We start from the raw sequence: 23,605 nt of genomic DNA, 5'->3' as shown, positions 1-23,605 counted from the left end.
ATCACAAGTATAGTCACAAGTAAATCACAAGGCCAGACACAAGTAAATCACAAGTATAGTCACAAGTAAATCACAAGTCCAGTCACAAATAAATCACAAGTCCAGTCACAAGTAAATCACAAGTCTAGTCACAAGTAAATCACAAGTCCAGTCATAAGTAAATCACAAGTCTAGTCACAAGTAAATCACAAGTCCAAGAGTAAATCACAAGTCGAGGTGCAAGTACATCACAATTCCTTACAGCAATGAAAACTGTAAGACTTGTGAAAAGATTGGCACAGAAGAAGACTGTTGACGACACATTGCATAAGTCGTATTGAAACCAGAAATACAATGAATTTGGAAAACAACCTTCTTTATTTTGGTTGTTGTCAGGTTGAAGGAGTGCAGTTCATGTGGGACTGTACTTTTGAATCCATGGAGAAACTGAAGGAGAAGGGGTCCGGCTGCATCCTGGCTCACTGCATGGGACTAGGCAAGACACTCCAGGTACCAGACCATTCATATTTTGCCTGGGTGCAATTACTTTTTTCTGCAACCAGGTATAGTCAATGCGCATTCGTCAGTTGGTAACGGAATGGTTCTCGGACTTAACTTCCCTTTTAAAACAAATCCTCCAGAGCCACGAATGAGGGGAAAAGAGTGAAAGTTAGTTTATCGATCAGGACTTGATTAAACACAATTTCGGGAAGAAATTTCACTTTGGGGGAAAAAAATGAAAATTTAAAATTCCTCCACGATTCGAACCCGGAACCTGCAGTATTCCGACCACTGATTTAGAGCAGCATGCTATAGTGAAACCACGCTGACTACCGTGGAATATAAGCTGTAAGAACTTATTCTGAATCAAGTGACCTATTTATTCGTTCACCTGATAGAATTACGGTCAATGACTTTACCAAGATGCAAAACAAATTTTTGCTGTCTTGGCATATTTTCTTTGGCAGCCATCTTGAAAAAGAAATTATTTAGAATTAGTGGAATCTAATTGTTCTTTTGTACTGCATTTACCACATGTTTGTGGTCCTTTCTTGTAAAATGTGACCTTTTTTGGGTCTGTGTTATGCATGTATTTCTAATTATTGGCTGGTTGTTGCGGAGATAATAGGGGGGAAAACACCAAAACAATGCCTTTAAATTGTTTTCTTCACTTTATGACATCTGTAGTTTCAGATAAAATATAGGCCTACATTGGTGATGATTTTGATTAAGAATACAGTTTGATGACGAAATCAAGGATATTGAGCAACCAATGAGGGGTTATTTCCTTAAAGGAAATGAGAAATTGGTATTTACCGGACCTTTCAGTGACGCAAACATTTTTGGAGGTAATATTTGCAAAGGATCCTTGTGTTCTAATACTATAATAATATTACCTCTGGAACATGACCACTGTATCATCAGATTTATTATGGACAAAAACACTTTAAAGTACCATAGGTCTCATACATGAGCACAACCCAATTGTCCGTATTAAGCAAAATCTTTGAAACAGGATGTAAAGAAAAACTGACATTTCAGCTCAGTGGATGCCATACATTTAAAGAAAACAGTCAATTTTCAATTTCACAAACATATATTTCCATCAAAAGCAAAGTAAAAAGCATCATGAGAACGAAAAGTAGTAATATTAAGATAAAGTTACGATTTAAAAAAAGCCGAAGCTTATAGGGGCATGCCTTATACTAAAATGCACAACTGTAACAAAGAATTTAAAGAAAAACAGACAAACCAATAGACAAGTACAAATGAAGCACAAACAATAATCAAGGAAGGACTGACGAACATACAGACAACGGGTCAAAGATTTACATAATAATAAGACTAAGTAAACACTAGGAGGAAAAGGGGAGTGTATAAATGTCTTGGTGTAAGTCCCCCTCCTTACTAATAGACTGATCCATTAAGCCCCTCCCCATGATGTGTTGACCAATCACAGCTGTGATTGCATGTGTTGTTGCCATGTGCTGGGCTTAACAGATCGGTCTATTCCAAACTGCAGGTGATCACGTACCTACACACCATCATGATGAATGAGAAGATCAGCATCAAAAACTGCCTGGTCGTGGCCCCGCTCAACACCGTTCTAAACTGGGTGTCCGAGTTTGAGAAATGGCTCGGAGAGGACAGCGCCATCGAAGTCTTCGAGATTACCAGCTACAAGAACAACTGGCAGCGCGCTGACGCGCTGAAATACTGGCACGACAACGGCGGTGTGATGGTCATGGGTTACTCCATGTACCGACAGCTGGCCATGCACAAGTTTGTCAAGAACAAGAAACAACGGGCCATCTTCACGCAGGCTCTGGTTGATCCAGGTAAAAAATGACGGTCGAACAATTTGAGCACCAGAACACGCACAAAAAATGGCCCAAAAACATTTCGGACAGTTTGAGTAAGAACCTAGGCATTATTCCTTGTGTGTAAGAGAAGGGCTCAATTCCCTATTTCTAAAAGTCTGTTTTCAACTCTAGGCACTCCAGACTTTCCTCAGCACTTACACAAAAAATAGTATACACAGACCAATTTTAAACAGTTATGTGGACAATGATTAAAGAAACTTACAAGGTTCTCACAAACTTTCAAGGAAGGCATTTTCACGCATGCAACTTCTCCTCAGATGCGCTGATTTCCTTGTTTTTTTACATCTCATAAATGCCATTACAAATTGAAGAATACTGTACAAAGTCTTTTGTAGTTTGGAGTTTCCTCGTTTTTCCTAAATTCCCAGTTGCATGCCTGAATTTTGCTTAGTTACTTTGGGTAACATTCCCGCATGGTATCAATTTATCATTCAGATATAAACATCAAACTAACAAGTTACATCATAAAAACTAACAAAAAATCAATCATTACAGAAAGAATTTAAAAGTCCCTGTCACTCACAGGTCCAGACATTGTCGTTTGTGACGAGGGTCATATGTTGAAGAATGACGCCTCGGCCATCTCCAAAGCTCTGAATTCCATCGGCACGCGACGACGCATCTGTCTGACGGGAACGCCACTACAGAACAATCTCATCGAATGTAAGGAAGTTAAAACTGACAACGACAAATTATTATTCCCTTGTGTTAAAGAGTTTAAGACACATGTGAATGTTTGAATGAAGAAATGTCCGTGTTGTCTTGAGTTTGAAAAAATCCTGAATGTCAGTTGAATAGACGAAAATCAAGTTAGCATGTACTCTGATAGCCTTGGTGCTCTTTTTTGTGGGGAGGGCTGAAGAAACGTATTTTGTTTAGAAATGTTTTGGGATCGGTGTCAATAATGGAGTGGAATTATAAGTTAATTTAAGTTTTCCGAAATCAGAGTTTATGAACAACTGTCCTGCCCTTTAACTGCCGTATACAGATCATTGTATGGTGGACTTTGTCAAGCCCAATCTGCTGGGTACGCGCAGGGAGTTCCTGAACCGGTTTGTCAATCCGATCACAAACGGGCAGTGTGCCGACTCCACACCGAGAGACGTCAAGATTATGAAGCGGCGGGCTCACGTTCTGCACGACCTGCTCAATGGCTGTGTACAGGTATGTGCAAGTTAAACAAGAAATGCATTGGTTCAAATTAGGTTTTGCCCTTCACCGACGTTTTTTTAAACACTGTATACTCAGTGTGTTACCTCCCGAGTGAAAGTTGGAAAAAAGTTTATGCGGTACCCGCTGCTATGTACATCAGATTCGAACCAGCCAACCAATCCCGTTAGCTCGGTGGTCGAGTGGTAAGACATCTGCACTAGAAAGCAGGAGGTCGTGGGTTCGAGTCCCACCCGAGTGATTTTTTCCAACTTTCACTCGGGAGGTAACACACTGAGTATACAGTGTTTAAAAAAACGTCGGTGAAGGGCAAAACCTAATTTGATTTATATCACCCCGACACAAAATTCCATCTCATAATAGTATGAAAGTTGTTCAGACAAACATTTATCAAGAGTGAATAAAAGTCCAATTTCTGACCACAATTTTTAAGCTTGGCAAGGTTTGTATAATAAATATAAAATTGACAATTCTTAAGATGTGTTAATTCAGATTTTGTGCATGTATAAAGTGAACAATAAGTGTGCTGCTTTTTATTGTTACAGAGAAAAGACTATAGCGCTCTCACCAAATTTTTGCCGCCGAAACACGAGTACGTCATCTCGGTGCGCCTCACCGACGTTCAGATCAAGCTCTATGAGCTCTACCTTGGGTCGCAGTCCCGCAACGACACCGGCCAGCTTATAGATGGATCCAGCAAAGGGTCGGGCACCGGCTTGTTTGCCGACTACCAGCAACTGATGCAGATATGGACCCATCCCCACGTGTTGAAGCTCAGCGAGATTCGTCAAGAAAAAATTGTGAGATATTTTCCCCTATTTTAACAAACTTTTAAAAAAAAATGCCCTTTCTTTACCCAACCAATTTTATTATGCTTGGTGTTTCAGTACCCTCAATACAATCCCACATGTGGTACAAACCCTATTTGAAACACATGTGGTTTGTGCAAAAAGTTTTGACAAGTTTCCTAGATGTATGAGGTTATTACAAAAAACTGCTTCGCATATATGCGAGGCGTTCTGGCAAAATGAGACCGAACTGGGCGAAGGCCGCAGTGGAGAAATTTTTTTTTAAAACTTGTATGGGGGTGAATTTTTTTTTTTTTTTTTAAATTGTTGGCATTTGTCATTTTGTTATGCAGGCATGCAACTTTTCCTCGGATCCGCTGATTTCCTCGTTTTTTAACTTCTCATGAATGTCATTACAAATTGAAAAATATTGTACAAAGTCTTGAGTATTTTGGAAATTCCTTGTTTTTTCTAAATTCCAAGTTGCATGCCTGGTTATGTCTACGACACATTTTAAAGAAATAGTATTAAAATCGTGGAATAAAAGTGTTGTTAGGAAAAACCAATTTGGCATATTTTATTTTCACAACTACAAATCTTAAAACTTCAAAGGCCTTTTTCCAAGTATTTTGCTTTTTTTTTGATAGGTCAATAAATGTGAAATTTAAACAGCCGTAAATTGTCAATGGAATGTCCAATTGAATTGTAACAAACAGTATTGTAAAAAGAATTGTATTCTCTTTCCTAATACATGCAAGGAAGATTGATAAAATGATTAGGAAGTAATTTCATGAAGATAGAAATTCATATTGCAAGCAAAAAATCAGCTGGGTACCAGTTACAAGCTATGTACATTGCATGACGTTTTGGCTGGTAACCCACCATTTGAAGCCTATAACTCCAAGCAAATAGCTCCGTGAAATTTGCCCAATTTCTCTCCGTCGTTTTCCCAGAGTCATTTTCCCCCACTTTTCTTTTAACCCCCAGCAAGCCCGCAACTACATGTCGGACTTTGTCACGTCAAACTCGGAGTCCGAGGTCTGCGACAGCAGTGACAGCATCCAGCAGTTTATGGTTGACGGCAGCGACCCGGAGGAGATTGTCATCGACGACGGTGACGACGATGACAAACCGTCAACGTCAGCAGGCATCAGAGGCACGCGAAGGACCAGGGGAATGGCTCAGCAGCAAGCCATGATGCAGGAGAAAGACATGTGAGTTTTCAAAACACTGAAAGCCCTGGCTCCAATTTTACGGAACAAGCTTGTCTAGTCGAGTTGGACTCAGTCAGTCAGAGGACAACAGGCTGGCTATATTCTTGAGTGGTGCTCTTTACCCTCTTAGCCAGTAGGTCTCTATCTCTAACAAGTTTCAATTACTTTCTAGGTTAAAGCACACAATTTGTAAAAAATATTTAACATCCGACGTCTGTGTATGTTTTCAGGGACCAGCAGCCAGTGAGGAAAAAGGCAAAAGGTTCAGGCGACTCGGACAGCAGCATGGAGATCATCAAGACTTGGAAGACTCGAAGTCGATGCAGAGACCCCGATGGGGGTAAGATAGCATTGTATTGACTGCTTCGAGGGGTGCAGTAAACTATCACTTAGTTAACCTTCATTCCTTAGGTATTTTTTCTAGGATTCAAACTCAATCCTGCAAAAGCCTCCAACTGCCTCCATGTAAAAATTGCATACAGCCTCAATCCTCCAAAATCACCTGTTAATTCTTGAATGTGGTCCTTGGAAGGGTGATATCCACTGCCTCAATCCTGCAAATGCTGCAATCATTGTCGGTATGTTGAGGTAGAGCCAGTGACATCCTGAAGCAGTGCGGAGGATTCCAAGCATAATCTAGGCCTAATTGTATGCATTGCTGAGCATAAACAACACAAGGTCTGGCCCAAGACTTTGACACAGCACATCCTCCAAAATCGCTTGTTTTTGCCATACCTCAATCCTACAATATCCTATGTTTTGCAAGAGGATTTTGGAGGATTTGGGAAGGTTTGGGTTAAAATGGTATGGTAAAATTATAACCTGTTTTGAATGGTATAGTAAAAGTATCACTTAAATTGAAGGGGCATAGTAAGACTACTTTCAAGGGTGATCGTTGAGCATTCTGTTTTCCCAAATGGAAAAAGTTTATCGAGTTCCGAGGGAGGCTAGTTTAGCTGTTCCTTTGAGTTGAAGTACTCATTATGTTTCTATAATTTGCCCATAAATTCTCCTTTTCCTGGGCTTAGCTGGGTTCTTTAGTTTTAAACATAATCCATATTATATTCAGTGATTCATCCATTTTTCATTACCAGAGTACATCACTCGATCTCCATCTCCGAACCTGCCCACCTCCAAGCCCAAGTGGTACGACGAGTACCTTCAGGAAGGAGACGACACCAAGATTGAACTGAGTGGCAAACTGGTGCTTCTCTTTGAGGTCCTCAAGTACGCTGAGAGCATCGGAGAGAAATTGTAAGACGTTTGTTCCAGCTGAAGGCCAAATCATACTCTTAATGTAGAATAAAAAAAGCAATTTGTAAAGGCAACAGTGAACATCAAAGTAAAACTCCATGTCATGAAATTCGTAAAATGCTTTTGTTTCCACTTCGAGAATGAACCAGTCTTAACAGTAGACGGTTTACTTGAAAGCAGACGGCCAAATATTATTTGAGGGTGAACTCTGACCACAGTGCTAATGTAAGTTGGAATTCCCAAAAACTGAGGGTGAAATTTCAGTCAGGCGTCAGACATTTACCAAGAATTGAACATGCTTGTCAGACCAATATTTTTTACTGAAAGGTAATTTCTTAGTGAGCGAGACAGCTCAGAATTCGTCGGGTGCACCACGAAGAGACGGATCGTCTATTGACTTTAAACACACGATACGTCTCTTCGTGGTGCGACCGACGAATGGATTGTTGCTAGGCCCTAGGGCAGTTTTGTCCTGTATTAGCTGAAACAATACGGCAAGCATTTTGCCTCAACAAACCTCTGCCAAACTTGAACAAAAAGTGTGACAATGAACAGAGGCAAAACGGATTTCGTCAGTTGAATTCGCGCCTTGGCTTGCAAACAGTTTTACCTGCTGGATTATTTGTCATTTTGATTGGTACTGTTTTGATTTTTTCCCCCTTCAGATTGGTGTTTAGTCAAAGTCTACTGTCCCTAGATCTGATTGAGGACATGTTGCACAGCCTGGAGGAAAAGGCTCAGGTTGAGAGGGAGGAGGGCAGCCAGGATCTATCTGAACAGGTAAGGTTCTATCTCGTTAAACATCCGGGATAAGTTACTGACAAAATGTGAGGCGTTCTGGCAAAATTAGACGGAACTAACTGGGCAGAGGTCAAAATGAGGGTTTGCGAATAACAGGAAAGAGAATAAAATCCTCCTTACAATACTGCTTGTTGCACTTCAATCAGACATTCCGTTGACAAGTTATGGCTGTTTAAAATTCACATTTATCGACATGTCAAAAAGTAAAATACTGATAAAGAAACCTGAACAATTTCTAGATTTTTGCAGTTGTGGGAGTGAAAGATGCCAATCGTTTTTTCCTTAAAAACACTTTTGTTCTACGATTTTTAAACAATTTCTTTAAAATATGTGTAGTAGACATATCAAAGCTAACAAATATCAATAAATACGAAAATATAAAAAACAAATCCTTTTCCTTTTTGGGGGATTTTTCTCCACTTAGGCCTGTGCCCAGTTCCGTCTCATTTTGCCAGATATCAGAAAATATTTGCAGGATTCTTGACATGTTGCTTAGCACAAAAATATTAATTAAGAAAAAAAACCCAACTTGTTAGCGTCCAAAATGTCATACAATGTGCTCTTTTTTGGACAGGTTCTGAGCTGATGTTTGCTCAAACCAAAATCTGCTGAGCAAACATTTCCTGCTTAACAACTCCATGAAATTGGGCCCAATTTATTTTGCAAAACGGCACATAAATGGTTTCATTTTTGCTTTGTTTGTGTGTGGTTAGGTTGGAGGCATCGGTTCGTGGGTCAAAGGGGAAGATTATTTCCGCATGGACGGCTCCACCAGTGCGGCATTCCGCAAGGCTTGGGCCCAGACCTTCAACGATATGAACAACTACAGGTAGGACTATGTTTACGCAACTCATGATTTCAGATACACATGATCACAGTGGGATCAAAAGATTCAGTGTTGTTCAGTTGCACCCTTTAGTCTAAATGGTGCTTCGCAACACAAAACATCATCCTTTTAGAGGAAGATTTCCAATTTAGTATCTTCACATCAGTTAAAACAAACTTAATTTGCAGCGCGAAAACTTGCCCTGGCGTCACAAATTCGCGTTCACGTTTGCTTCGCGCCGAGTATGAACCAGCCTGTACAGTGCCCTCACATGGTAACAAATGTAATCTATTCTTATTCGATGTTCTGTTCTGTCTGTAGGGCTCGTCTATTCCTGATCTCGACCAAGGCGGGCTCCCTGGGTACCAATCTCATCGGAGCCAATCGCGTCATCATCTTTGACGCGTCTTGGAACCCCAGTCATGACATCCAGTCCATCTTCAGAGTCTACCGCTTCGGCCAGACCCGGGCCGTTTACATCTACAGATTTGTCGCACAGGTAGAGTCTAGATCTAACCAGATCTCGGGGGAAAACATTTTGTTGTGAAAATACAGTGTCATGGAGCGCTGTGGTCCAAATGGTTACAGTGTTCAAATCACATGCCATGGTTCATGGGTGCAAACCCTGACGAGGAACATGGTGCTTGTATTCTTGGGCAAGACACTTTACTACAATTGCCTGTCTTTAGCCATGAGTCTAAATGTGAGGGTGGAGACCAGAATGCACTGATCCCAAGCTGCTGCAAAAACTGGACTCATGGCCTGATAATCAGGGGTAATAATTGTGAGGCACTTTTAGACATTTGGTATAAAGCGTTATATAAGGCCAAAAAAAAAAAGTCTCCGGTTTCTGGTATGGAGCTTGCCCAAAAAGTGGTGCGGCGACGCGGCTTTTTTTTTTTTTACCTGTTTTTTTTTGCTTCATATGTCGGCTGATGACTGCAAATGGTGCCCGACTAAACTTAGTGCAAATTATGGGAGTCCAGAGAGGCCACATAAAGCTTATTCTTGATCATAACCCCATCTAAAAACACGTAAAATTGTGCAGCAGCAGGATTCCAGTCAAACCAGTGAGTTTGGCGGTTTTGAGACATATCTTTTATTGAAAAAAAAAAAACGTTTTCATTTTGCTGACGCGCATGGCTACGGCGACGCGTGCGCATACCAGAAACCGGAGACTTTTTTGGGGGCCTAAGCACCACAGTATTGTTTTTTTTTGCTCAAAGTTTTCCAGACTTGTCAACGATGTTTCTGTGAAGCACTGGCAGTTTTTCCACCAGGTCCATTTGCTGGAGCTGTTTTCAGTCAGCCAATCTGATAAATGTTATCACCTGTTGCACTTATTTCAATCTATCACCACTCGTATTAAAATGTAAATAAAGTCATTTTTTGGTTTGCCTGATTTGTTGCAGGGTACCATGGAAGAAAAGATCTACGAGCGACAGGTAAAAAGGAAAGAAGATTCTTTAATGTTTTCATAAAAGGTTAAAAGTGCTAACTCTCTGTGGTTATTTCATATTGCTTTAGCCACATATATCACTGAATAATATTCACTGTGGAAGCAACCAATGAGTTGAGTGTTGTTTGACTTTTTGACATTTAAAAAACACTTATTCTCTCCCCCACCCCCACCACCACCAAGGTCACTAAGCAATCCCTGTCTTGTCGCGTTGTCGACGAGCATCAGATTGAACGTCACTTCACATCCCAAGACCTGTCGGAACTCTACACCTTCAACCCAGAACGGCTTGATGACCCCAACGTGCCGGAGAGGGAGACGCCGGTTCTGCCGAAGGTGGGCCATGGTTTAGCCTTCATTTAACTGGACATTATGCTACTCATTTTAACTCCACATCAACTCAAATGCGCCAAATCAAAGAGCCTTTTTAATAAAGTTTGTGCCTGTTTAATTTCTGCTTAGGATTATGTCCTAGCCGAGATACTGAAGCGCAAAGACAAGTGGATTGTCAAGTACCACGAGCACGACTCTCTCCTGGAGAACATTGAATCGGAGGAGCTGAATGAGGAGGAACGCAAGAACGCCTGGAAGGAGTATGAAGACGAGAAGGAAGGCAGGATGCGTATGGGCTTTGACCCACGCATGCTGGCCAACCAAGGCATGAACCAACAGGACCTGGCACAACTACAGGTAAGCTGAGGGATAGGGAGGAGAGGTGATTGAGTGGGGTAGGCAAGGTGTTGGCTAGGGGTGGAGTAGGGTAGGGCTGGGTAGGGTAGGGCTTCGACCCACGCCTGCTGGCCAACCAAGGCATGAATCAACAGGACCTGGCACAACTACAGGTAAGATGAGGAGGAGGGGAGGGGAGGGAAAGGTGATTGATTGGGGTAGGCTAGGTGTTTGGTAGGGTTGGGTAGGGCTGGGTAGGGTAGGGCTTCGACCCACGCCTGCTGGCCAACCAAGGCATGAACCAACAGGACCTGGCACAGCTGCAGGTAAGATGAGGAGGAGGGGAGAGGAGGTTATTGAGTGGGGTAGGCTAGGTGTTGGGAAGGGGTAGGGTAGGGCAGGGCTTTGGCCTGCGCTCCTGGCCAACCAAGGCATGGACCAACAGGACCTGGCTCAGCTGCAGGTAAGATGAGAGGTTGGGGAGGGTAAAAACGGAATGGACGGGACTGAAAATGTTGGAAAGATGGGTTATTTGGGTTGGAAAGGGTAGAGTAGGGAGGATGGTCTACAGTTCAGCTTTGTTCTGTGAGATCAAAGTGACTGAAGTTCTGGTTGCACGCTCAAGATTGACAATACTTTCAAAGAAGACGCATTCCTTAAATACGTTTCAGTTTTTAAGTTCAAATGAAGGAGGTGCGGCTACTGTGTTACTAATCACAGGTGCGACATCGTTGACTACGCTAACAATTTTACTGAATGTTGGACAAGTTGCAGATTTCAGATTAGGAAAAAAGTCAAGATATTGATAACTTCAGGTTTTTTTGTGTTTTGCTCTGCCTCTTTTAACCATGCAGCAAATGTGGTACGCTGGGCTGAATCCGGTAGGAATAATCAAACCAACTCTTGAAAGAAAAACTGATTTGCATGAGTTGAAGAGGAGTTTATGCATGCAAACAAAAGTTGATTTGGCTTAAAAAATATCATCAGCAAAAACATTTTAAAAAGGGGGAAAATGCTTTCAAATTGCATTGTTTTGTGACAGTGAAGGACAACGCAAATTTTTTGTTGCAATGCACCCGAATCTCGGCACACAAAATTTGTGTTTCAAAATGTGTTTATTCCATAATTTTTCCTTTCAAATCCTGATTTTTTTTCCCTTCAAACATTTGATTTTTGTTCCTTACCCGGCTTCTCACTGCACTCATTCACCACTAAAAAAAAATGTGTGCAACTCTTTGTAAGCGCTTCCAAAAACCACCAACGTAGCTAAAAAAAAAAGTTGCATTTCGTCACCGACACCACGAAGTAACACCCAAGTCCACTCCAGTGTTACTTTGTGAAAACCACTACATGACAAATTTTGGTTTCACGAACTGGCGCAAACAATTTTCGTTTTCACAACTTATAACACTGTTACGGAAATACAGTTTGGATAAAAACATTTTGAAACCTTTGACAGGAATGTAATTAATCCATGTTCTTGTTGGATTAAGGAAAAATGTAATGAAAACCTTTAAACTGGTGCAATAAAGATGGGTGGTACTTCTTGAAAACGAAAATGCACAGAGTGAGCGCACAGTGTAATTGTGTGTTACTTCATGAAAATGAAAATCACACGGTTTTGTGAAATACGGGTGCGTAGCGTGCACTGAAGTCCAATCGGGTGTTACTTCGTGGTGTCGTTGACGATTTGTTGAAATGTCATTTTGGGTGTCATGCTTTTTCACCTAATAGTGTTTTCTTCAAATTTCACAAACTTTTCTTTGAATCATAAGCTTGAAATAAAGGAAATGTCATATTTTCATTATTTGGTGTTTCAACAAGATAATGTGAGTCCTAAGTTTTAAACATTGATGTGCTTCGCAGATTTGTTGGTTACCAGCCAAAAATGCATGTATGATTGGAGTATGACAAGTAGTAACGACTGGTATCCTGTCAGATTGTTGACTTGTTTTTGACTGTTGATTCACAGGAACACTGAATATTGATATCAATAGTTCTTGAATTACACTAAATCACTCTTACATTAGTTATTATAGTGCTAAGCAGAGCTGAAAGGGCCCATGCAATATAATTTTTTTAACGCTTACTCCCTAGCATGATTTACTAGGAACCATACCCATCTTGGCAAATTCCAACACCATATGGGAAACTGCACACACTTATTTCTGACTTTGTTTCTGGATGTGTGCAAACCCAATGTAAAAGACTGTCAGTTTAGGGGTACTGTACCCATCCTGACAAATTCCAACAAAACATGCCGTTGGGGTTTGATGGGTTGAGTTCTGTTAGGGTTAATGCAACCCTTGAAAATGTACCTTTGTGTCCCATTTAATGGGTTTTTTTTTTTCAATTTTCATTTCGCCATTTTCAAGGGGATTTTGGTGCTTTTTTTTGTTTTTATGCTTGTGCGAATTTCCATATTCATGAGCAAAAGTGTGATGACATTTCAGGCAGAAACTTCAATGTTACAGCTATTTCAGTACCAACAGTTGCCAGAACTTTTAGACTTTTTGCTGTCGTAAGTTTTCTTTCTTTGGTGGTTCGTTATTGTGTCAGTACATGGCAGTAAGCCAGTGAGCAAACTTTTGGGTCCACAAATGTTTTCAATGACCACATTTTGGGGTTCACAATTTGAACAGAAAACCCCTAAAACTGAACAGTGTCTTCCTGAAATGACATCGCAGCAACAACGCCCTCAGTTGTCCGGAAAAGCATGGCATTTTTTTTTAATGTTGAAAGGAGTGCACTTTTCAAGAAAATTAACTAAAAAAGAGATGTCAAGCAGTTTCCATGCATTTAAGAGGAGTAGAAATTTACACAAAAAGTGTTCCTCGGAACAATTCATCTGTAATTGTGCAATGTATCATTGTAATTGTGCAATGTATGCCACAGACTCGGGCAAATGTCACAGCTTCACGTACGTAAGTACCCGTTAATTTTCTATTTGTCTTTTTCAGAACCAGGGTATATATGGTGCTCAGGCAGCTGCTCAATTGATGGCTAACCCCCAGCAACGTTACGTAATGGTAAGCCAAAAAAACAAGTATACTAAATATGAGTAAGTAGTAGAAAAATATCAACAAATCAGAGTGATGTCCAATGAAATTGCTGTATCAAAGACACGATATTAACTTTTGAATTCTCCCTCGGCCTTCCATGTTTTTCATGACATTCAAGTTAAGAATAGTCAGTGTTTCAAACTTTAGATATTTTTTCTCGAAATTGTTTTGACCCACCCACAAATTTTGATTTTCAAATGCTGAAAGACCATTCAATATATCCTATCCGCTCCGTTCACAAGTACCCCCTCACCGGCAAAGAAAGTACAGTTGGGGGTGACTGAACGACGCCATCTTGCCCGACTGCAACATTTTGCTGCGAAGCGCGGCCACTGTGTGTACATAGTACACATCCCCTGGTGTACGTGCGTCAACCAGCGAAATGTATGTGTCCCGCCCATGGGACGTCTTTACTAGGTAAAAGGGTGCCCTCTTTTGTTGTCACTCAGAGCACGTACACTGAAGAACGAAGTTATGCTTCAAATGAAGCAGATATTTTAGGTCAATGCTCTCCCAGCTCAGGAGTTTTCAATGGCTTTTCCGGGCTTCCAGCATGCGACTTAGTAGTTGAAACAGACGGAAATTGCCAAGCACGCAAAATTGCATACAATTTTTTTGGTTTTCTAAGACACTGCATTTAAATTTTAAAAAAAGGGTTATTTCGGCTGGAAGAGGCTGCTGGGTATTTTTTTTTCCTTCTTGAATTATTTTTTTCTACTACTTTCATTGAAAACTGAAGTTCGACTTTCAGTTATTTCCTTTGACCCACCCACCCACAATTTTTTTAACATTGACTACTCTGAATGGCCCCTAATGCCAGACTTTGGTTATTTCTTGGGTGGCTATCATTTATATCATGTTTTGTTTTGCTTTGTTTTTGTGTTTTTCCCCTAGATGCCGGGTGGCAACATGAACCCATCCTTTATGATGGAACAGCAAGCCTTATCAGCAGCATCCAGCAACGACTATCAGGTTAGTTTTTAATTTCTCTCCCCCCCCCCAAAAAAAAAGTATTAAAAGTGCAATTTTGTGTATTGGTTTTCAGTTACTAGGGTTGTACGCTTTCTAATTAGCCGCCAAAAAACCCAAATTAACCAGCGATAATTAACAGATGAAGTAAGTTTCACATTTTGAAATAGGAGTGCATGATTCCAAATTCCCAGATCAAGATGTATCGGTCTTGGAGTATGAAAATGGTATTTTTTAGAAGATCAAATAGAGTCCATTTTTTTTTGTTCAAAATAATTTAGTTTTCTGCAATAAATTCATTGGCATGTAAAAATGCATATAATTAGACAAATTTGCCTTTAACAAAACAAAACAATACATTTTTTTTCATTTCCTACATCAGCAATTCCAGAACATGATTAGGTATCAACGGCAACTGCAGCAGATGCAGCAGCTGCAGCAACAACAAAAGCAGCAACAACAGCAGCAGCAGCAACAACAGCAGGAGCTTGCCCGGATGCGCTCGGCGTCAACCATGAACGAGATCATCGCCCAGCAGCTAATGGCCAGCAGTAAGCCGGCTACGGCGCCCTCTTCTTCTGCCACCTCCAAGTTCGTCACGAGCGCCCAGATGCAGCAGATCCTGCAGAAAATCGGCGCTGCAAAGAGCGCAGACAAGCTAAACCAGTCACCCTTCGGAACGGGCGGGCCCTGGAGCGGAATCGGCGGCGGGAAAGGCGGTCCTCCCGGGACTTCCTCCGGAGGTACCAAGTAATTCACAAGTATATCACAAGTCAATTCACAAGCATAAAAGGACATGAGCCATTAGCAAATATGCACTTGAATAGCTTAACCATCCTATGAAAACATACATTCTCTGCCAAGTTGTTCTTTCAGTCCAAATCAAGTGACTGTTTTCATCAGTTAAGAGCTCCCAGCCTACATGAAGCAGGATTGACTGGCTGTGACTGTTTATGTAACTTGATACAGCTATGCTTTGCCTGTAGGCGATCGATAAGACAGCTGTACCTACCAGTCACTTGCTTTTTTGTCTGTTGACTGAATTTGACTAGTCGCGGTGATGCTGGAATTTTGATCTGACTGCTGGTGACTGCTCTGTGTAAAGGCATGGCAGGGGAAGGGGATGAAGTTTTTGACTGTCTGTGACTGTTGAAACAGTAGGAGGTTAAAGAATAGCTTGTCACAGTTCATTGAAATAGCTTTTGAGTTGTACTTGGGACTAGATTGCTTGTGATGGACTTGTGATGGACTTGTGATAGCTTGTGATGGTTTGTGAGTGATGACAAGCACTCCAACTACAACACCGAGTAATCATGTCTTTAGGCCTCACTGTGTACTGTATGTAGCACGGCTATTTATTCTTCACTTTAAAATGCATTTGAAAACAGCTTGGACTTCAAAACCTTTTTGCACATTGTATTACATTGTATAACATTGTATTACATTGTATTAACTCAGTCATGAATCCATAAAAAGCACACAATGCTGGGCAGCTCGGGGGCCATGTAATGAGTAACATGCAGGGTTGCTTTCGGTAAATTAGCTAACGGGTTTAGATAATTTATTCTTCCTTGCATTGCACAAACAAATGAATGGAAAAAACGTCAAGAATATCTTTAGGTTGTGTATCCACCGAGATCGGTTGAAAGACTTTAATAGAAATAAGTTTCTAAGATCATAACTGGAGCAATGTACAGCAAACAAACGAACTTGTAAGAGCTGCTACAATTGTCGCAGTGTTACGAACTGCTGCGTCAGAACAAGAAAAAAATACCCCCCCCCCAAAAAAAATAAAAAATAAAGGGGTTGGTATTTATTAACGTTATACATTGTATTCTCCATCATTGTATTAACAGAAGAATGATCCGCCTGCTAATTAAATGTAATTTATTTGATTCAAATTTATTAGAAAATTGAAATTAAGAAGAAAAAAAGAAGGGAAAAAAATTATGTTAACAACTTAAATGACAACTTTCCCAATTTTGCGGTCGTGTGACTTCGTTTGCGTTTTACATTTGGTAAATTGCATAAGTTAAATAAAAGTTGTGATGAAGTTCAGACATGTCCTTTGTTAGGAGGAAATGTTGACTTTTAGACAAAAACAACTCTGTAATAATTTGACAAGTTGTAATTAGCACAGCTGCACATGTTGCCGGTTGAAACGTTTGCTAAACAGTCAAGTATATGCATGCTTGTAGAGTAGATGGCACATTTCTCACAAAATAGAAGTAAAATCCTTGTTATTAAGAAGTCTTGAAACTTTGGACTATTTTTAAACAGCGTTTTTTATATTTATTTATTGCTGAACATACAATTCCAGAATGGCATCGATACTCAAGATTTTTTAAAATTCTTTGATTGAGCAAAGTGAAGAATTGACTAAAATTAGCGCTCGATATTTGCTGTGAATATTCGGAAAGAATTCCAAAGATTTAGACTATTTGCTTGGACCAAATGTCGATGTAAAATAGTTTCGGATCTGAAAAGTGTCTCAGTATTGCTTGCGTGTTTAAATCAGATTCATGTGTGCTCATTATGTGTGCACTTGTTTGAACATTGTTATTCTTTACTAAATTCACTCGTTATCTCAATATTTTGGATGTAAAGACTTTATCAAAGTCTTTTACATCTTTATTCATTCAGAAATTAGGTAAACGTACATTTTTTGTTATTGTGTCACACATTTTTTTGTTTTTTTCTTAAAGTCCATAAGCCATTTGCAAATTGATTTCGAGTAACATCTGGAACCCTGACTTGTTCAAATGTTTGGCACATTTTAACACTGAATTCTCCAGACTTATGAGACTGTTGCTGTATCATGCGATTCGGGGCAAGCCTTATGCTAGCAACCCCCAACTCCGGAATGGTCTGGTGTCTTTGTGCCATTCTCCGCAATTGTGAGCAGTGTATTGGTGTTGAGCGTCTCTTACGTAACTATGCAAGAGTTTGCCCCGAATCATGTGATATAGCAACAGTGTCTTTGGTCTGGAGAATTCAAAGTTAAAACGTGCCAAGCATTATGAGCAAGTCGTTGTACCAGATGTTATTGAAATTGAACTTTTAAAGGGTATAGGTTATTCGCAAATGGCTTATTGAACAAGAAAGTCCATGTGATACTTAAAGCTACATGTATATGTACATGTATTTAGCCTGAACACTGCACAGCTAATCAGTAATCATTATGTATTAAATTGTAATAAAACCACATTGTATGTGACATTGTGTGCTGTAACAAGACTTTCACTTTAGCTTTGCAGCACCAGTAATAACACAAAATTATTGAAGTATGTATCTCGCGTAATTAATTATAAACGAAGTAATCATAAATGTCGCTTGAAATAATCACTGGTCCAGAGGTTGTGGCACAGAAATCTACTAGAAAATGATCTAAACTTGTTAAGTTTATCATTTCCTTCAAATCTGCAAAAAAAAATCGGACAGAATTTCGGATTTCGTAGTGCACCTCTGTTGAGGCATGCTCTCACACTTTGTTCGTGCACAAGGAATGTTCCACTTGGTTTTCTGAACTAATTGTACGATATCGGGAGAACTTTCTCGCGTAGAAAAGGTTATAATTTTGCAGAGTTGTCATTTACTTGTACGTGTTGTGGCAATATTTAATCTCACAGAGGCTTAACAGGTGATCAGCGATTGTACCAACAAATCTTAGCCATTAAGCATGACGTGAAGGTGCGATAAAATTTACAGAATCTTTTGCTTTCAAAATTTTTAGTATCTATTTTGTTTTATAAAACCTGAAGTCATATATGAAGGGGGGGGGGGAAGTACATGTAATGCCCATTCTTCTAAATCTGTTAGAAACAACAAACGTATTTTAAACAACAGTGAATGTATATTAAAGTTCATTTATTATTCTGGAAAGATGCCCCTGTTCGAGTTTAACATTATCCAAATTGTGCATCGTATTCCAAGTGTTGTGAATATACAGAAAGGTTGCATCTATTCTTGTTCCTTAAAACATATTAGTTCCTTAACCAGTTTACGCCGGGATTATTTTGACAAGAACGGAACGAGGCGCAGGATTACTTTTCACTCGACCTCCGAAGCAGGCGGGTCGAAGCCATCACGCTCGGGCAGCACACTCATATTTCCGGCCTCGCCCCTGCGTGTATATCCATCATCCGTTCCGAATACCGCAAAACTTTGCGTGTATACACTTTGTACATGGCTTCCGGCACGAACTGGTTAAGAGGTATTAAATGTTAGGGGTAATTCTTTGATAATTTGATGAAAAAGAACAAATGATGTAGACGTGCAGAACCAGAGAATAAGTAACTTTTCCCAACTTTATAGTTGTATCAACAAATACAGCAGACTATTTGCGCTGGGCAAGTGTATGAAAAAAACAAAAGAGTTAAAATAGCCTAAAGTAACATTGAAGGCGAGATTTTAAAAAAAGTGAAACCTTCTTGTGTTTTTTGTTTTTTGTTTTATCAATAAGCTTGATTTTCCACGGTGGTAAAGTTCAACGGAAGAATTCGTTAGTCGTTACCAACTACTGACTTAATTCCACTAGTGAATTCTAGAACTGTACTTACACATTCTTCCATAGTGGAAAATCAATCATTATATGTAGTTTAAAAAAAAAGAGTTTTGTGTTACAATATTGCCAAGCTGTATCGTGTTAAAAAGTTTAATCTAGATAGCATTGTCGTAAATAAACACATACGATTATTAAAAATTCTCTATTTGAGTGTTAAAGAAATTGCTTCTTTTGGCCGTCTTGCACAATTATAAACACAGAAATGAGTATCAATGAGAAACCAAACTAACAGAAACAAATCTTTCACCAATAATTTATTTTTTCTATCAACTTGAACAAAGGTGACAAAAGGCTTAAATTTATACACAAATTATCGAATAAATTAAAACCAATGGTACATACTAAATAAAAGTACATTCACTTGAAAATAAGTATCCCAAATTTGTACTCCTACATTGCTAACACGCTCAATTTATGTGCCTTTAAACACCAACCCACCCACCCCAATGTGATTTAATGTTTTTCCAAAATAACAACTACTGTAAACAAATATACTTTTAGATGCAATTTGATTCAGCATTTCCATGTGTATAAAACATTTTGCCTCAATATGGTACAATTCTTCTCCACAACACAATTTCTCCAGTCTTCACAAAACTTTCATTTTTAGCTAATGAATAAAGTATCTAAACAAATAAGATTGGGAAAAAATGTTGCAACCTGACGCCACTTTTTTTAGTCATATATCATCTCAATGAAGGTCAGTCATTACAAAATTGATAAGACATTAATCTGGGACTCAGAAAAAATTCCAATTTTGTTAGGAAATACTTAGAAATCGTCTTGACTCTCCATAGTCTTTGTACACAACCGCTGAAGTGGGGTCAGGTTGTAACATTTTTTCCTAAGATTAAATCCAAAGCAATAGATTTAAAGTGGCAGGCAAAGAGTCAGGTATAAAATTTATGCTGACAAACGATTCCAATGAATTATAAAAACAATACTTTCCCAAGGCTTTTAAAAAATAATGCATACAGTGTCACCGACCACACCCATGGCATTTATTCTTCAACCTTTTTCATGAGTTATTTCAGTTTTATTTTAATTTCTTGAGTTTGGCCGGCTTCTCCTTCTTTTTGGGCGGGGCCGAGCCTCCTCCGAACATCCTGGCTGCCATCTCGGAGAGATCCGGCATCTCCGTCTTGGGGTTCATCAGGTTCATGTTCCGCATCTCCTGAAAATTCATAACAGAGAAGAAGAAATCAAAGAAAACAAAAAACAGTTCTTAGAAAGCAGTGTTGCCAGTTTGCCTTTCCCCATTAGGGACCTTTCCTGATTGTCAATCAAAGACGGATTATAACCAATCAGAACATGACTTCTGGTCAGGTGACCATAGGTGGGGCGGGGCTTATGGCCAAAACGATTCATTTTTGTACGTTACCTTTTGGACCTCTGGATCTTGTGTGTTGATTAATTTGGGTAGAACCACGATGAAGATGAGAGGGAGAACCATCATCAACACCTGTAAGAAAAAGTTCTTAAACTTTATTTATTTTTTTTACCCTACATATTGAGGTCTTGAGAAAAAGTTGGTGAGATAAAAATCAAGGAAATTTAGTCAGCATGTGAACAATTTGCTCAAGATTTATGGAGTTTCTTTTGGGCATAAAAAAGTGGCATCCAAAATAGCGGCGATCGGGTAGTGTAGGGACCTTCTTTAGTTTTTATCAAATTTGAATCAAGGATGTATTTTTATCATTCAAAAATGACCTTTTCAACCTAGAGCAAACTTCTCTCAATTCTAATGACACCTTTTTTTGTAATTTTGAACAGTTTCTTGGGGTAGAAATTGCGATAATTTTGTACGCCATTTATGGTTGGTGTTGTGCGATTCAGAGCGGTATTGCATATTCATTTTAAGGTATATTGCAGTGATCGCCATCTTTATTTCGTGTTGCATTTTGTCGTCCTCATCGTTATTTTACCCCCAAATTTCCCTCAAAAATTCAAAACTCTGCCCTCTATCTGTAAGTTTGGTAAGTTTATAAATAAATTAAAAGTGGATTTTAATCTCTTATATGGGACCAGGGCCCTACACTACAAGATCGCCAAAATCGGTGTTTGAAAGGCACCAAGACACTCCTCTGGCTACAACCTGGTCTCTGAAGTTTTCATCAGGGTTTGGACTTCTCCAACTCACCATGGGGTTTTTGAGCATGTCCGTTACCCGGAATTCCTCCCGTTTCTGGAAGTAACTAAAGTGCTGCTTGGACTTGAAGCGCAACGGGTAAGGAACCGTGACCACAGCGTTGCCCTGGATGTGATTGACCCGACGCGCCCGCATCTTGCCCTTGGCTGTGATGTCTACTCTAGCCGGCTCAAATATGTAGGTCGGGTTGGCCACTTCCACCACGTAGGAACCGGACGGCACTCCGGTTACTTTGAAGGCACCGTCGGCTCTGGGGGAAAAACAATTCGAAATTTGAGCAATAAAATAGAAAGCTTGTGACAAAATTGGAAGTCATGAACAAAAAGTAGGTCTACAAAATAATAGTATGGAAAAATATGTGTGGCCAAATGTTTGACTACTTTTTCATAATGACAATGTTAACTCAATTTGACTGCTCTCCATGGTAACTGCTTTAGAATAGAAAAATTGTGGGGGCGCTGTTCATTTGGTAACCCTTTTTCTGAATAGGAATTGTGATTCAAATTGTGATTTGTTTTGCACAAAAATACTGTTCAATTTATAATCAAATATCAGAATTTTTGCAATCAAGATTGCATTGCCGTATGCCATGTATTTTTTGAAATAAGCAATGATTAAAAAAAAAAGGATGAATATTTTGCCAAAATGTGAGTTTTGAGTATTTTAATCATGTTTCTGCATTCCTGTATGTATGCAAAATAATCCCATGTTACTCTGCATTATCAAGCGTACACATTTCATAGTCACAAAAAATCCCTGGTTTAAATCTAATTTTCTTTGGTTTGACGATCCCGACGGAATCCAAACTTGCATTGTTAAAATATTTCTGATAGTTTTTTTCTACAAAACTACATCGAAAACAACTGCAGAAAATCATTTGAGTAGGCCAATACAAACATAAACAAACAAACGAATGAAATAATAAATAACTCATCACGCAATATGTTTTACTAAGTAAGATTTCAAAATTATTCCCCAAAAAGTGGCACTTGGATGCTACATTCTTTTAAAATTATGAATCTAGCTCTACCTCAAGAACCCAACATATTGTCCACCATCAACCAGTACGCGCGTGTGAGGTATCCATTCCGACGCTTTCACACCGGTCACCAACACTTTGCCTTCAATCACAAATGTATCGTTTACTTTGCTGTCCTCGGCTTCCTCCATCAAACATGGCGACACCCACAGCACAAGCACAAATAAAAACGTCCGTAACATGTTCAGAGGTAAGGAATTTGCTTCTAGTTTTAGGTGAAAAAAATGAAGAGATTTACTTCTCACGTTAATTTTCCCCCATTATGCCGTAAAGGTGTGCACGAAACGATACCTGGACTCTTTCCGAATAAAACTCTGCGATCTTTATTTACTCACACTGGGCATCTGACTATATTACAGTGCATTTTGTTTCAATTTCAAGAGAGGGCGCTATATAGATCCCATGAACATGTTAAGTTTAATTTTGTTTATTTGGTCCAGTTTCAATCACTGTGTGGCGAATAGGATTATTAATTTATAAAAATAAAAGAATATGTCTGGGTTGTTAATTTCAACATAAATCTATAAATGGCAATCAGGCACTTAGTAGGGGTAGACTTTACAGCAGAATCGATGAGTAAATTGCTCCAAAAAATTGTAACTTTCAAACAGATTAAAGTAAATTTAAAGCAAAATTTAATTTTGGGCACAAGTTGAAGTACAGTCTTGACTTCAAATTCAATAGCTACTTGGTGTTCTATCGGATAAGCCCTCGTTTTCAAATTCGTAGTTTCATAAGAAGATTGTCAGTTTTGAAAACTGTACTTGTCTTTATAATAACAATAATAAAAGTACAAATGTAGGGAAAAAGATGTAGATTGATTTTATTATTTTATTCCAGAAGTTTTTTCATTGAGGAATGTCACAAGAGGGCGCACTTCAGTGAGACCATTAAATTCTCCAATTCTCAGATCTCATCGATACACTCAGCTCAGCCACTTCATGTCATGAGCAAGGCAGTGACTTTTCATAATTTATTGAAAGTATTACGAAATCCTTAACTATTTTCTTTTCTTACAACACCGGTCGCGCTGTTAACCACCATTACATCTTTTTATTCGATTTCTTCAAAACGACAGACAGTCACTCCCATATTATCCCCACCCCAAACAAATAAGTAAATAAATAAATAAAATTGGGATTAAGGGACTTAAATTACTTGGATTTTTGTGACACTGATATTTATTCATCTGTGAGATAAAATCAAGAAAACAAGGAGGGGAAAAGAGACAAAAGGTGACAAATATGGGGCGGGGCTAGGCAACCACTGATCAAAATT

The 23,605-nt window shown here is 39.3% G+C and overlaps 2 protein-coding genes across 3 annotated transcripts in view; one reads left to right on the top strand and one right to left on the bottom strand.

Annotated features, from left to right (window-relative positions):
* LOC119728594 (transcriptional regulator ATRX homolog) overlaps nt 1–19,282 on the top strand; it is a 32,507-nt gene extending 13,225 nt beyond the window's left edge. The window contains exons 10-27 of one of the 2 annotated variants that reach the window (XM_038200890.1): nt 376–489; nt 2,003–2,318; nt 2,889–3,026; nt 3,352–3,527; nt 4,079–4,333; nt 5,309–5,535; nt 5,766–5,875; nt 6,630–6,789; nt 7,455–7,569; nt 8,304–8,419; nt 8,738–8,915; nt 9,829–9,861; nt 10,059–10,211; nt 10,338–10,565; nt 11,399–11,425; nt 13,505–13,573; nt 14,501–14,578; nt 14,958–19,282. In XM_038200890.1, coding sequence (XP_038056818.1) covers nt 376–489; nt 2,003–2,318; nt 2,889–3,026; nt 3,352–3,527; nt 4,079–4,333; nt 5,309–5,535; nt 5,766–5,875; nt 6,630–6,789; nt 7,455–7,569; nt 8,304–8,419; nt 8,738–8,915; nt 9,829–9,861; nt 10,059–10,211; nt 10,338–10,565; nt 11,399–11,425; nt 13,505–13,573; nt 14,501–14,578; nt 14,958–15,329 — 2,865 coding nt within the window. In that variant the 3' untranslated portion in view covers nt 15,330–19,282. The remainder of the gene's footprint in view (nt 1–375; nt 490–2,002; nt 2,319–2,888; nt 3,027–3,351; nt 3,528–4,078; nt 4,334–5,308; nt 5,536–5,765; nt 5,876–6,629; nt 6,790–7,454; nt 7,570–8,303; nt 8,420–8,737; nt 8,916–9,828; nt 9,862–10,058; nt 10,212–10,337; nt 10,566–11,398; nt 11,426–13,504; nt 13,574–14,500; nt 14,579–14,957) is intronic. The other variant, XM_038200891.1, reaches the window with a different exon arrangement.
* A 703-nt stretch (nt 19,283–19,985) lies between these two features.
* Nucleotides 19,986–22,649, bottom strand: LOC119728595 (ER membrane protein complex subunit 7-like). The gene is made up of 4 exons (XM_038200892.1): nt 22,319–22,649; nt 21,280–21,538; nt 20,521–20,601; nt 19,986–20,313 (listed from the first exon to the last, which is right to left on the bottom strand). Exons 1-4 carry the CDS (start codon nt 22,507–22,509, stop codon nt 20,176–20,178), a joined length of 669 nt encoding a protein of 222 aa, XP_038056820.1. The 5' UTR covers nt 22,510–22,649; the 3' UTR covers nt 19,986–20,175.
* Between the last annotated feature and the right edge of the window lie 956 nt (nt 22,650–23,605).

Source organism: Patiria miniata, unplaced genomic scaffold (genome assembly GCF_015706575.1).
Source record: "Patiria miniata isolate m_02_andy unplaced genomic scaffold, ASM1570657v1 HiC_scaffold_20, whole genome shotgun sequence".
NCBI lineage: Eukaryota > Metazoa > Echinodermata > Asteroidea > Valvatida > Asterinidae > Patiria > Patiria miniata.
Note: the sequence above shows the minus strand (reverse complement) of the source record. Positions and strands in the feature narration are given on the sequence as shown.

Excerpts from the sequence above, each read along its gene's own strand:
- LOC119728595 (XM_038200892.1), bottom strand. The coding sequence starts at position 22,509 with ATGTTACGGACGTTTTTATTTGTGCTTGTGCTGTGGGTGTCGCCATGT. Across the intron at positions 20,602-21,279 it reads ACATGCTCAAAAACCCCATG|GTGTTGATGATGGTTCTCCC; the intron begins GTGAGTTGGAGA and ends TTTTTCTTACAG. Across the intron at positions 20,314-20,520 it reads AAGATCCAGAGGTCCAAAAG|GAGATGCGGAACATGAACCT; the intron begins GTAACGTACAAA and ends ATGAATTTTCAG.